We start from the raw sequence: 14,601 nt of genomic DNA, 5'->3' as shown, positions 1-14,601 counted from the left end.
GTATATAGTCCTGGTATAGATGAAGGAATGATTTGGGCTATATAACGATATATGGGTCTTGTCAACATAGGCTCCGCCTGTGATGTTCTCCTATCCTCCAGCTGTAGCTCCTCGCAGGGGAGTTTTTCCATGTGGTCATAGATCCTTTGGAATGAGATTGACGACCATTTATGGCAAAGAAGGTCAAGATCACGTGAGCCCGGGAGTCTTTCCGAGGCTTCCCAAAGAGCCCTCGATAACTCCATGAAACTAGAGTGCAGTTTAAGACTGTGAATTGTGCACTAACTACAACTTACTTAGGAGCTTTGTCAGAAGAAGAGACGTTCCACTGGGGAAGAAAACCAATACTGACAATAACACAGTAATCGCGAGATGTTTTTTACATCTTAGGGAAGAAAAAGGGATCATCTGCTGGTTATGCAATATACTATATTACGAAGTTTATAGTATATGGCAATTAAGGTCTAAAATGTTTAAAACATTTGCGATTATTTTGATTTATTTTTTGGCAGGTTTCACCGAAACGGTTAGCCGACCAAAGTTCTTATTCTACCAGGTGTTACGAAACCCGTCTTTAAACGTTGTCTTATATATTTTTTATTTATGTATGTTATAGCCTACATTGTAATTCAGTCAAGCGTTCTCCAGTCTTCGGTGTTCATGAGTTTTGTGTAATTGTACATAGGGTACACATTCTGGAAATATGTATCGGTGTTGTAAACATGTTTACGATCAAAGCATCCGGGATTTTCTTTATGATAGTCTATAAAGATGAGCGGCGGAGTTGTGAAGCTCGCAGCCATTCATTCAAGTTTACCTGAGAACAGTCACATTTACTGTCATTCACTGTGAAGGATTTTGCTGGGTTTGGAGATCTCGGCTTTCATGCCATTCGACATTCGTACTCCATTTTCTGTACAGGGCCCTTTGCGAGCTTGTGTTTCATCACATGCTATTTTTTAAACGTTATTTTGAAGCTTGTATTGTCTCTTGTGAAATTACGTACATATCATCCCAGTTAACCCTGCAAGCGACTTTGTGTATATTTCCGAGGAATGAAACATACATCGACAGCTCAGCATCACGGACGTGGACTGACACACCTTTGGAAGCCAGAATATTCCATCCGGATTTGGACGCTATATATATTTATAATTATTTGTATTGTTTTGTATATTATTGTCAGTTATGTTATTTCTCAATTAAAAATGTGAAAATATATGTATTGATCTTATTCAAGCGTTTTCGTGTTTGATCTGAGAATTAAGTTGTTTCTCATCTTTACTCTTCGATAGTGGTACCCTTACCCAGGACACAGCGGGACAAATGCCTTTCACCGTAAGTGGAAGTCTGCCCCATGACAAAAAATGGCATCAATCACAAAAGTTAAAAGCCCATTGACTTTACCTTTAGCATACACTGTTTTTGGCACTTCATTTAGTTTGCGTTTGCTACATTTCTCCGCTAAAAACATTTGCTTCATTCAGTTGGCCTTTAACACATTTCTCAAGTTTATTTCACTTATTAGACGGCCGACAGTTCGACGAACGGGGAAAACTGGGCAGAATTCGAAGAAAGCCCATTTAACACAGAATACATAAAATCATGAACAGTCATGACGTTTTCCTTTTACCTGTTGGAAATATTTGAAAAATTACAGATTTGAAGGATACTTTTTTTTTCTACAGGCTGCTGAAAAAGACCAGGGATTTAGCACTATATGATGATTGGTTGTCTTGTGTGCTTGGGTGTTCTTTTAAAATTCGGTTCTAAAACGTATAAAGCCACTCAGTTGAAGTGTGATTTGGGTTCAGGTTGGATGTTATATGCGCATTCCTGTTTATAACTGAATGTATTGCATTGTACTTCATCTCCGGTTTACTTGCTATGGGTAACACTGTCTCTATCTTGCGCACAGGATGCTTGCTGAGCCTAGGAAAGCCGCCACAACAATTTAGGTACATGGCAAATTTGTGGGAGCCAGATTCTAATAGGTCTCACTGGTCACTAGTCGGGAGAACTCAGTCGACGATTCGGCCAGCGAAGGAGTATCAGCTGACGCGTATACGCATTCTAATTTCACAGTTGGCCAGCAGGATAGGGGGTGATAATTAGGACAACGAACACTAGCTTACAGTCAACAGTAACGCTCCAAGGCTTGAGTGATGAGCAAATATGCTAATAGCCGAATGAATTAGACGTCTTACTCATCAGGCCAACGTACTACCAGCGAAAAGTAAAAGCCAGGGCAATTAAAAGCACAACAAAGACCAATTAGTTAACCACAAGGCACAAAAGCTAAAAAAAGAAGCTTAGTAAAGTTTAATGAATAGTCACTAGTACTGACCAACTATGACTAACAACTTATCCTACAGGCCAATGAAATTACACCATCAGTCTTAACGCTATCATCTAAAACGAGTGCAAATTTTCAATAGCTGTGACATTCCCGTATATTGCCTTTCATCTCTTAGAGCTTCATGTTAAACGTATAACATATTATGTTATGAATCAAAATATGGGCGAACGACAGATGGAACTGACTGATAGTGCTGATTAGTCACGGGTGAAAAGAATTTTACTGTAGTAACAAGTTTAATGTAGTAACAGCGCTGCAAGCTTCACTTTGACCTCCAGTTTATTTATGCCAAGGGGAAGTAGAAGTGCGAATCTGGGCCGATTCCACAGAGCCATTTCGGACTTAGGTCAAAATTAAAACCTCTTTACAATGCTTAGTCTTTGGTTCTGAATGTAGGAATTTGGAAACTTTTGTCTGATCAGGTAGACAAACTTTTTATTTCCACAGTTGACAAATAAGCTTTGTGATGATATTTCAATTTTTGGCTTAAGTCAGAAATGACTCTGTGGGATCGGCCCCGAGGCCTATGGGAAACAAGTTTTGTCACTTGGCAATACTGTTATGTTAATATTGGGCAACCCTCAATCATGGCTAACAACTCTATTTCAGACATTCCTTTCCTGATGCTTTTTTCCATTGCAAGAGAATTACAACAATATCACGTCATTTAAACAACCCAGCTGAATTGGTTGAACATAGTTTAATTCATGACAGTCATTTTGATGTTTGTAAAGTTGAAAGATTTATTTATTTATTTGATTGGTGTTTTACGCCATACTCAAGAATATTTCACTTATACAATGGCGACCAGGATTATGGTGGGAGGAAACCAGGCAGATCCGGGGGGAAACCTATGACCATCTGCAGGTTGCTGGAAGACCTTCCCACTTACAGCCGGAGAGGAAGCCAGCACTAGCTGGACTTGAACTTACAGCGACCACATTAGTGAGAGACTCCTAGGTTGAAAAAAGCAATGTAACTGATGCTAAAAACATTAAGCTAAGTACATTAAGCACATGAGCAAAAGTGAAATGCACTGATTTGGTTGACAACTTCCAAAAAAAATAAAATCAGTAAGGTTTGAAATAACCAATAACTCCCATAAGGGAAATCCATATCATGGAAGGTTTAGAAAACATCCCACCCTGAATGAAACATAGGGAAAAAATTAAACCTTCCATCATATGTTAGTTGGTTAATAAACACCTTTATCTGATCTTACACGTTGAGCCCCAAAGTACTAGGAAGCTGGAGAAAGTGACTTTTTCTTCTCTTGTATTCTCTAACCATAAGCTAGACCATCGAGTGTAAAACACTAATCAATTAAATAAATACATTCATACATCTATAAAAGATAAGTGAGAAGTGGATTTAAGGAAGCTTAATTGAAGCTTCATGTACTATCACCTATTTTTCCAGATTTTTAAATCTAAGTTTGAAACTGAATTCTAAATTACACTTTCTCAGCAAGATTGTTTATGACATCAAAAGGTGGTTAAAATATTCTTGGGGGGAAAAAAGAGGTAAAAGAACAAGCTGATGTATTTTTCTGGAGATCTTTCAGACAGGGCGTACTTCATTTTTCAAATGTTCTTCTCAGTTCACACAAAACCTAAATAAGTCATTACTTGGAATAAATACTGAATTTTAATTTTTCATGATTAACACTGGTACAATTTCAATGCAGCATTGGTAAATAAATCTGACTAGCCACAGGGAAATACTAACTTTGGCAAACACAAATCTTTAAAACCATTTTGATGTAAATAAGATGAAATTCTTAAAATGTAGTTTTGTAACAAAAATAATTACCTACACATAATAAATAGAACCCTATTTTTTCCCTTTTCCTTTAACTTTAGTCCGTTTTTGGTTATGGCTAGGAGGGTCAGGAGGAGTGGGTACCTCCTCACAAGATGCTGCGCAATGGTCCATGTTCAGGGCCACAATTTCAGGATCCTCTGGGCCTAAGGTATAATGACCCTTAGTTCCTTTACAAGTCTGTAGGTGGCGTTTCATATGGTATCGTGTAAAGAAACACTTTTCACATTGGTGACACGGGTAGTCCTTTTGTCCCGAGTGAATTTTGGAGTGTTTTTTGAAGTTCTGTAGTTTGTAGAAGACCTTGTTACAATGTGGACATGTGAAAACTTTCTCCTTGGTGTGCTGGTACTCGTGCTGCTTGAGGTCAGAGGTGCGAGCAAATAGCTTTTCGCAGTATCGACAGCGTATGGTTCTCTCTCCTGTGTGGACCAGGATATGCGACTGTAGGTGGGCCTTCTGCCTGAAACCTCGTCCACAGACCTCACAGGCAAATTTACGCTCTCCTGGATGCAAAATACAAACACTATGATGCATTACCAGTACAACACATCTACACATAACAACATGTATGAACTGTGTACTGTTCTGTATGTTTAGTTATTAACTGGGATTGATAATTTAATCAATTTCATGAAACTAAATGTTACAAAAGATAATTTCTCACAATGACAGGCCCTATATGACTGTTCCTCCAACGTGTTCAGTATTGCAAGTAATTGGTCCATGTTTTGTACATTTTGAAAACGGAAAAAATTTACGCACATACATTTGCAGCCCATGATTCATATTAAATTCATCGGACCAAATTCATTAATAACCCTAGATCTGCCTTGAGGGCTGTGTCATACCTGTGTGAATGAACATGTGTCTGGTTAAATTAGGCTTCTCTGTAAACTTCTTCCCACACTGTGCACACATGTAAGGCTTGACTCCCAGGTGACTCAAAACGTGGCTCTTCAGCTTGGAGGAGGAATTGAACCCACGTCCACAGTATTCACACTTATACTTTCGTGTTGACATGTCCGGGTGTGAGTACTTCACATGTTGACCCAGGCACTTGGTGTTTGGAAAGGACTTGGAGCAAACATTACACGTAGCCATGGTTCCAGGCATTGATGGCATACCTAGTTGATAGACCAAAGTGGCATGTATATATAGGCAATTATGGACTGGCCTTGCTACAGTTTTCTGCAATAATTTTCATTTTAATTATTTTACAAATTTTGTGAACTAACTGTAACTATGCCTGCTGCATTACAAAATGCATATGGTTTCTCTTTCATTCTTTAAAAGATCTGATAATGAGCTTATTTATTTATTTAATTGGAGTTTCATGCCATATTCAATATTTCCCTTATACAGAATTATGGAAAAAGGTTTTGATATTGAATGAAGGATGCAATGTTTTTATAAAAAATGTAAATATCATTGGTTTCCTCATCCAATAACAATGCAAGTAAAGTTAATTTTCTTCTAATCATATGAAAAGTCTTGTAAATGATGTGACAAATATTTCTGCAATACTATTTACCCAGGGCTTTGGCATAATCTTTGGAATACCAGAGAAGCAGTTCTTGGTTTGGCATCAGATCTCTACATGTGCTGAAGAAGATTTCTCTCCCCTGCTGATATACCACCACATTTTGCTCCTCTGAGGCCCGAGCAGGCTTCACAAACCTCATCCAGTTTGAATGATTTTCATCCGATACACAGATACCCTCTGCTTTACCATCGTAAAAAATCTGTTGTTTAAAAATACAGGGATCAAAAGAAAGTACAGAACAAAATAACATGTTATGCATAATATTCCAAAGAAAAGAACTGCTGCTTTTCCTAAAGATAAATTTTCATCATGTATTTACTACAAACTAAAAAGTATTACCAAGTATTTTATTTTATTCATTTGTTTTAAATCAAAACGGTGTATTCAATTTTTGTTTATGTTAATTACAGCAGTCAGGTTTTAAGGTGGATGAAATCAGACAGGGTCCAAATGGAACCCCTAGCCAGGCACATGACAAATTTCCTGTCACAAAGCTGCAGCTAAACCAGCAGGAACTGGATTTGAACTTCCAGCCTCCTTGGTGAAAGGCTAGGGTACAATCACCATATGTGAAATAATTCACACATGTACACTGTACCTTCCACGTGAAGAAGTTAGGTTTTTTCTCCTTGTCACATTCATGGGCAGATTTTGGCTCTCCAATGACTGGTCCAAACACAGTATGACTTGACATAAATGACTTTGTCCACACTCCTACAACATTACATCAAACATCCTTCATCACAAAATCAAGCCCTCTAATAAAAGATAATGCTGTGACGTATAAATCCATGTCGCTTTTAACATCTGTCTGTTTGCAAGTTATATGCTATGGTAATATACAATAAATATTTGTTTTCCTAAAATATCTTTCTGTAAGAGCAATTCAATTTCTATAACGAAGCTGTCAACTTTTAATTGACATCAACACAGCGTAGCCACCCGATAAGGCTACTTTTTAAAAAAAAAAGTGAATGTTCAGTTACAGTGACCAAATCAGCTGCAGTCAAAAAGGGCCTAGTACAAAACTACTGCCTTGTATGAATGAATGAATGATTATGGCTTATCGTCATATCGGCAATATCTCAGCCATATGTTGGCGAGGCCTTGTATGAAGCTGGCTAGGCTGAAACTACAGGAGATGCTGTAACTACATGTACATGCAGGACCTATATTATTGCTACATGCTAAATACTGTGGTAGAGACAACAGATAATCAGCACAGCAGTCAGAACTGACAAAATTAATCCACATGTAGATCTGAGTGTACTTGTAGTTTCATATCATTTGAGCTACATGTATTAAAGAGAGATAATTAACAACTTACAAATTTAACCTCTGGGCTAACACACATAAATATTACACACAGTATACTAAAACTCGAAATAACAATTATACATGGCATATTAGAATTGGGAGATAATTAGCATATGCATTTCGGTACCAGGCATATTGGAGCTGTTAGATAATTAGTACATGCATATAGGTATCTGGCATATTGGAGCTGACAGATAATTGGTAAATGCATATAGGTACCTGGCATACTGAAGCCGACAGATAATTAATACATGCATATAGGTACCTGGCATATTGGAGCTAGCAGATAATTAGTAAATGCATATAGGTATCTGGCATATTGGAGCTGACAGATAATTGGTAAATGAATATAGGAACCTGGCATATTGGAGCTGACAGATAATTAGTAAATGCATATAAGTACCTGGCATATTGGAGCTGACAGATAATTAGCAAATGCATATAGGTACCTGGCATACTGGAGCTGACAGATAATTAGTACATGCATATAGGTACCTGGTATATTGGAGCTGAAAGATAACTAGTAAAATGCATGTAGGTACCTAGCATATTGGAGCTGACAGATAATTGGTACATGCATATAGGTACCTGGCTTATTGGAGCTAGACGATAATTAGTATATGCATACAGGTTCCTGTCATATTGGGGCTAGGAGATAATTAGTATATGCATAGGTACCTGGCATATTGGGGCTAGGAGATAATTAGTATATGTATACACATGTATGTATCTGACTTGTGTTCAAAAAGAGCTGGGTGAAGATTAGTATATGCTAACCTGGTAAGTTGGAGCTGACAGAGCTCTGCGACAAGTAGAGGACATCTGGCAGTGTCATCCTGGCCTTGGTGCTGATGGGTTTGTCATAGACCCGTGTATATTTACACTCATGTACCTTACATGGAGACTCACTACTACTGCAGCACTCAACACAGACTGAAAAATGGGGCAACAATACTCAGTCACATTGTTCTCCTACATCATAGATGTATGGTCAGAGTATAACAAGACAGCAAATAAACCCTATTGAGTACACCTGCTACAGAAATTTCACAAATCAATGAATTTACTGGAACATCAGCATGTAAATAATAACTTTCTGGAAACTTATGTAGGTGCAACTAAACAGCAGATATCCTCAGTGCAGACCACTTTTCCAGCAGCCTGAATTTTTAGCAAGTTGTACATGTAAATGTTAAGAATTTGGCAAGCCAGCTGATTTGTGTATGTATGTATATACATACAGAACTGTGTGATAGAAGCCGTGTCACTGGGTGTGGCAGGTTCCCCAGGGGTGGGCCCTGATGAAAATGGAGTGCTTTTGCCCATCCCTTCCTGACTGGTCTTTTCGAGGTCACCACCATGGACTTTCATCAACAGGTCCAGCACTGAAACTATTGAACACTTATTAACACAAACCACTACATGTACTTTATTTTTGGGGGGGCAAAATATATGTGAAAGTCATTTCACTTTAAACTTCAAACCACTTTAATAGTCTGCCTTTAATATTAAGTCATATATTTTTTGGAGAAACATCATGTTGGCTGTTCAGGTTTAGGAATGGAGGATGTTTCATGTAAGTTGCTTGAGTAATCATCGCACCTCAAGAAGTACATGACAACATGCCTGGATAAGCTAGTACTTTCTTAAAAGTCCATTATTTAAAAAAGGCTGTAGGAATACAAGAGAGTTTTGGCAAAAAATCCATATTCGTCATCAAATCAAATTTTTTTTCATTAAAAATAACTAAAATTAATGGCTTTCCCAAAATAATTCTAATCGAACCTGTACTATTTAAAGTTTTAAAATGATTTTTATGTTTGAAAATTTATAATGTGATCAGCTTTAAAATTTTAGAAACCTTATCACTGCTTTTGTATGGTAATAGACAAGGCTGACATTTTATGAACTTTAATTATTTAGGCTATTCTAAAACAACAGCAAACATTTGACTGGATTTGCACTGATTGGTTTTGATCTGATACATGGCCATGAGAGCAATGAAACTGGGGGAAGAAAACTCATTGGAGAAGTAACACATTCTTACTGTTATGGTACTCTCCGGTTAATGAGCAGACACTATTAGCTACTGGACTGAGGCCATCCAGACTGGTCATCAACTGCTGGACATTGGTAAGGCCTGTCTGCTCTGTTGTGTTGTCATGATCACCAACCGTTAGTGTTCCTGGAGGCGGAGGACCCATGGACTGGCTCTCCATCATGACAGGTGTGTCAGAGTTCTCTGCCCCTGAACCAGCTACGGTCCCTGACGGCATCATAGCTGATGTGTTGGTGTGTACCTGGTTATGCAGTACACTCTGCTGAGATAGGGGTGGGATGGGGACTGGATCAGGAAGGGAAGTTAACCCCTGGGCTGGAGGCATACATGGTATTTCTCCCTGAGACACTGGATGCTCAGCAGTTATCCCCCCTGCTGCCAGCTGTAAGAGATTGTTGCTGGGAGTTTGACTAGAACATGGCTGATGAGTCAGAACTGGACTCTGGACACACTGATTAAGAAGGGCCTGGAGGTCAATAGGGGTCATCCTGTGGGTCTGACTGGTCATGGGGGTAAGGGCTCTGGGCAGAGGGGGGCCAGTGGAGGTGGGGATAGACTGAACAGGCTGGGTAGACTGGGGTATTGGAGCACAGGATGTGGCTACTGTAGGCTTGGGTTGGATCAAGATATGACCAGGGATACTCTGTTCAGATTTATTTGTCACTTGTACCGGTTCTGCTTGTGAAGGCAAAGGCTGTATCTGTGGGAGAACTGACGGCCGGCAAGTCTGGGACATGGAACCTGCAACAAGGGCAAAGCAGTCAACTAAACAATAAAAATTGTAAATTCTGACGCATGTAGATTCTATCTGAGACCACGCAATTCACTCCTATATCTTGGCAATTCACTCGCATGAGGCAGCGGCAAGCAGACGATGTGGTGAAAGATAACACTGGAATGTATAGGGTAATGAACAACACTGGACAATATACTGACAACTTACTCTTTATACTTGAAAACTATAGTATGTTTGACAATAGAACATTCAGCACGGCACGCATAAATTGTGAATGTCAACCATGGTTCTGGACTTATAAGGCAGTGAAGCAATGTTTCATATTAACTCCCATGTTATTCAGCCAATGTGATAATGTTTTCATGCCCGGTCTCGACTTACGTAAACATGTTGACACATAAGGTAAAACTTCAATCAAAATTAGCTCATACCAATATTCTGATCTGGAGCCATAAAAATACACAGTGATCTTCACCAAATTAGAATCTTACTAAATTTTTAATTTCAACAACGTGTGTTTACACTGATGAATATTCTACCAGACAGTAAGTGGTCCCTAATATGTGAACCAGCAAGGCTCTTTTTGCATGACCCATCCCTCATCCAACTAATGTATTATTATTTATTTATTTATTTGAATGGTGTTTTATGCCGTACTCAAGAATATTCATCCAACTAATGACTATTGTAAGCTTCTAGGAAGGCAGATGAAGCTAGATTGTCATCCAATCAAACTGTGGCAACCCATCAACGTGACATCCAAATAGGATTACCTGAGTGTGCATATGATTGGTTGAACAATCTGAAGACATCATTCAAGAAAGACAAGTGAACAATCACGAGACAAACGAACACAGGAAAACAGGCATAACATTACAAAAAGATAATATCTTATTTATCCTTATGTCTCACCTACAGAATCTTATGAAATATTTAGTAAAGATCAGATGAGTACTTATGATATAATGCAGACCTACAGTTAACAAATAGTATTTTACATATACACATGTTTCCTCCTGCAGTGGAGAGGCAATAAACTTAAAGTTCACATAAATGAGTAAAGCAGCCAAAATACTATGGGATGGAGCTTACCTGACACAGGTATCATACTGCTGCTGTCCACGTGACTAATACTGTGTACAGTCTGCTGCAGTTGAGGACCATTGGAGGTTGCTGGGAAAATGAATGAACAGCTTTATCCATGAACTTTAACTTCAGAATTCATTGACCCAACATTGACCCAATAATATCATCAATGCCTTTTGTCTTTGATTCCAAAGTCATTTCTAACCTAGAGCCAAAATTAAAACCTCTTCACAATGCGTCGCTTTTGATACCGTAAGTTGAAACTTGGACATATTTGTCTAACAATAACATTGATGAAGTGGACAAAATTTTAATTTCTAAAACCGAACAATAGGCTTTAAGATGGTATTTAAAATTTTGACTTTAGTCAAAAATGGCTTTGCGGAATGAGCCCCTGATGTTGACTGATCTAGCTTAGAATCCTCATCAAGATTCAGGGAGTCAGGTCTGATTTTATGGTTGGCTGTTCAGGAAATAGCGCGAAGGCTGGCCAAAAATTAATGCTTTCAAACAAAACTCAGTATCTTTCAATTTTGTAACATGAAGTCTGAAAATAGGCTAGATGTTGTGATGAATTCTTAAATTCATGGAAAGTGAGCGCTCCCTGCATCCCCCCCCCCCTCCCAAATTAGAACAAATTAATGCTGATAGGCAGACGTTTACCTGTGGGGAATTTGCTACTTGTCAGCTGATCCGTTAGGGACAGCAGTGTCGGTCTTCCACCTACGTAGGCCAGCACCATGACTGGCATCATAGACTGGGGGGTGGGGAGGCTTGACAATGGCATGCCAGGGACACTTGACAGAGGAACAGCTGGTGGCGTGACATGAAAAGAAAAATACATTTCTACATATAAAGTGCTGATCTTTTTCTGGTCACCCACCTATTTATCTGCCTGACTATGTCAAGTACTGACATGATCAGAAATATTTTTAAACAATCATTAGCATATACAGTCGTTTATTGCTTTTTGTTATTCATTTAAATCAAATACTTTTTGATTTCTGCTGCCTAACATAACTCATAATATTCACACTGGTTAAAATGTATCCAAGATGAAACTGTTAAAAATTATACAAATGGTCAGAACTCACTTGTGATTGGAGAGGTCATTGAATGAGTCATGACCAATGAAGGGGAGGTAACTGCAGTTGAGGACGGTTGTGAGGCACAAGTGCCAGTGCCTGTGGTAGTAGCCACATAGTCTGATTGTGGAGCTGAGGCCAGGACACTGGTCACAGAGCTAGTGAGCTGATCAATGTTTATTGTGGGAAGAGGATCGGTCATGGTTATTATCAGCCCTCAATCCGATCCAATACATGATCTGTTAATTAGAATAATGAAAAATGCACTTTTGTGGGCAAAATTTCAGGCCATTTAGTGTACATTTCTGTTGCTAACTGAAATTTCTGTTCCTCAAACTCGTGTTTGGCCACATCTTTGTTTGTACTAAACATAGCACAACAAAAAGATAATCCTTATCAAACAGCAATTGAATAAAACCTGAATATAATGAACTGTAATAAAGACCAGGGACTAATATAATCCAGTTAAGACTGGTCAAATTATACACTAGGACATGGACAAAAATGTGCAGATCTCTTTCTACTTATTCTGTACATGTGTGAATTACCATGTAATTGATGCAAACAATAAAATTTGAATGATTGATTTGATACTTTCAATTTCAGAAATTCCCCAAAATGTGGGCAGGGTACTATAGAAAATTTAAAAGGCTTATTTTGTGTCTTACTTTGGGCAGTTGAAAAGTTCTCCATGTCCCAGCCCATATGCCACTGTCTTACCAAACAAGGCAGAATTAAACAGATTTTAAATACTGTAAATCTTCAACCATTTCACCCACCAAAGCACTTTTTCAGTGGAATTGATGCATACAATCATTATGAAAAAATGATCTATAAAATGAATTGTTTGTGTCATTTAAGATGCATGCTTCATAAAACTGTGCAAACTGTTTCTTGACACTTCATAGTTGTACAATATTGGATGCAGAGGCAGCTAAAAAGGTTGAAGATTTAGAGTACGGCACTCTGCACCAACGTTAAACGTACTACCGCCATATTTTACGTTTCTGACATTCATCTGATCAGCAGACGACCGAAAATGTAAATGTCAGAATATTATATATAGAGAGATATCATTTAGCTCACTGAATTTGGAATGGCAGTGTAAATTCTTGATATTTTCTGTTTGTTCTATTAAATCATGAGGGTTATTTTGATATTGTGGTTGATCTATTGTGTCAAAAAAGAAAGTCATGTACAGAGTGCACATTTTCTGCACACAACTACAGCCATGAATATGGCGTATCCGAATATTTCTCAACCAACAGTCAGTGTACTCGGTCTACATAGGAGACAGAGTGCGCTAGTTACACAAATCACTGTGCGATCACTGTGTAGATGAGTCTCTGTGATAAAAAAGCATGAAAGGACATTACGCATGGTGTATTTACTTAAACAAGTAAATTATCTGAATACACCTCAAAATTTTTATATCGCGAAAATTGGCATCTGTGTGAGTATAATTCGATGACCACATACATTACTAAGGTATCATTGCTGCTCTTTCATATGATGGACCTTCAGTTTAACCATGCATCCTTTTGAAGGATCACAAATTATTTTCTTCACACTGTCTCATTTACTCACATATCAACACAAACAAGTTGTCGAATACTGAACCATCTTTCACAGAAAATTCTTCGTTCAGTCAAATCAAATCAACTGGAGAGCTCCATGACAAGGGAAGAAAGCCCTCCCGAATTCCCCAAGTTGTCTCCCTTGACGCGGACGAGCGCTCTTTTATGGTTATGAAAAGGAATCAACAAAAAATAATAATTGGCACCCTACATATATACATAAAGTTTATTTCTTGGTAATTCTTTATTAACAGGATTGTGTGTTTTGACTTATCTCTGGGCCATGCACTACTTATATTCTTCTTAAGTGCAATATGTGCGAACAGATTTGGCTGAACAACACTTGAAGGTTTCTTTCCCTTCAGATTGACCATCACTTTTGGGGCTTCATACTAAGCGTGCTAAAGCAGCGCAGTGACACAGGAGCCTCAAACCAATGTGACTACTGATGGCTCAAGTCAGCAACCCGTTGATATGGTTGTGAGTTTCCCAGTTTCCCCTGGGCTCAGCTTGGTTTCCTCGCACCATAACACTGGCTGCCATCATATAAGTAAAATATTCTTGGGTATGGCTTAAAACACCAATCAAATAAATAATTATACTGTCACTTTCAACATAATTTCAGTAATGTTCATATGGTGCCTCCTTGTAGCACGCCAGTCTCTGTAACATATATATATATATATATATATTTATATATATATATATATATATATATATATATATATATACAGTTCCACCTCTCTTGACACTGGGCTGGTCAGTTCTTGCCTTATTCCTTTATCCTGTGCATCAATTTATATAACCTTCCAGAGATCAAACACCCCAACAACTCAGATCCGAATGTGAAAATTTGCTGGTGGTTCCTTTAGCAAGGACTGAAATGTTTTAACTGCTCCCTTTCATAAGTTGATCAGGTGCAGTTCAACACCTTCCACAGTAGTGAAAACCCTGCTTATGAAACTAAATGCTGCTAAATTTGAATTGAGACTAGTGTGTCGGTGAGGTAAACTGC

At 38.3% G+C, this 14,601-nt stretch overlaps 1 protein-coding gene across 1 annotated transcript; it reads right to left on the bottom strand.

Moving 5' to 3' along the window:
• Positions 1 to 3,632: 3,632 nt before the first annotated feature.
• Positions 3,633 to 13,672, bottom strand: LOC135480875 (PR domain zinc finger protein 4-like). Its single transcript, XM_064760808.1, has 11 exons — positions 13,597 to 13,672; positions 12,019 to 12,248; positions 11,588 to 11,737; positions 10,931 to 11,011; positions 9,091 to 9,843; positions 8,285 to 8,434; positions 7,821 to 7,976; positions 6,325 to 6,440; positions 5,715 to 5,925; positions 5,032 to 5,307; positions 3,633 to 4,686 (listed from the first exon to the last, which is right to left on the bottom strand). The coding sequence occupies exons 2-11, from the start codon at positions 12,209 to 12,211 to the stop codon at positions 4,193 to 4,195; spliced, it is 2,580 nt and encodes an 859-aa protein (XP_064616878.1). The 5' UTR covers positions 12,212 to 12,248; positions 13,597 to 13,672; the 3' UTR covers positions 3,633 to 4,192.
• Positions 13,673 to 14,601: the final 929 nt, after the last annotated feature.

The sequence above is a fragment of the Liolophura sinensis genome, chromosome 1, assembly GCF_032854445.1.
Source record: "Liolophura sinensis isolate JHLJ2023 chromosome 1, CUHK_Ljap_v2, whole genome shotgun sequence".
Lineage (NCBI taxonomy): Eukaryota > Metazoa > Mollusca > Polyplacophora > Chitonida > Chitonidae > Liolophura > Liolophura sinensis.
Note: the sequence above shows the minus strand (reverse complement) of the source record. Positions and strands in the feature narration are given on the sequence as shown.

Bases quoted from the DNA above. Each gene is read 5' to 3' on its own strand.
- LOC135480875 (XM_064760808.1), bottom strand. From the start codon at position 12,211: ATGACCGATCCTCTTCCCACAATAAACATTGATCAGCTCACTAGCTCT. The intron at 7,977-8,284 runs GTATGTATATAC...CCCATTTTTCAG, and splicing joins GGCTTCTATCACACAGTTCT to TCTGTGTTGAGTGCTGCAGT. The intron at 5,926-6,324 runs GTACAGTGTACA...TTTAAACAACAG, and splicing joins CTAACTTCTTCACGTGGAAG to ATTTTTTACGATGGTAAAGC.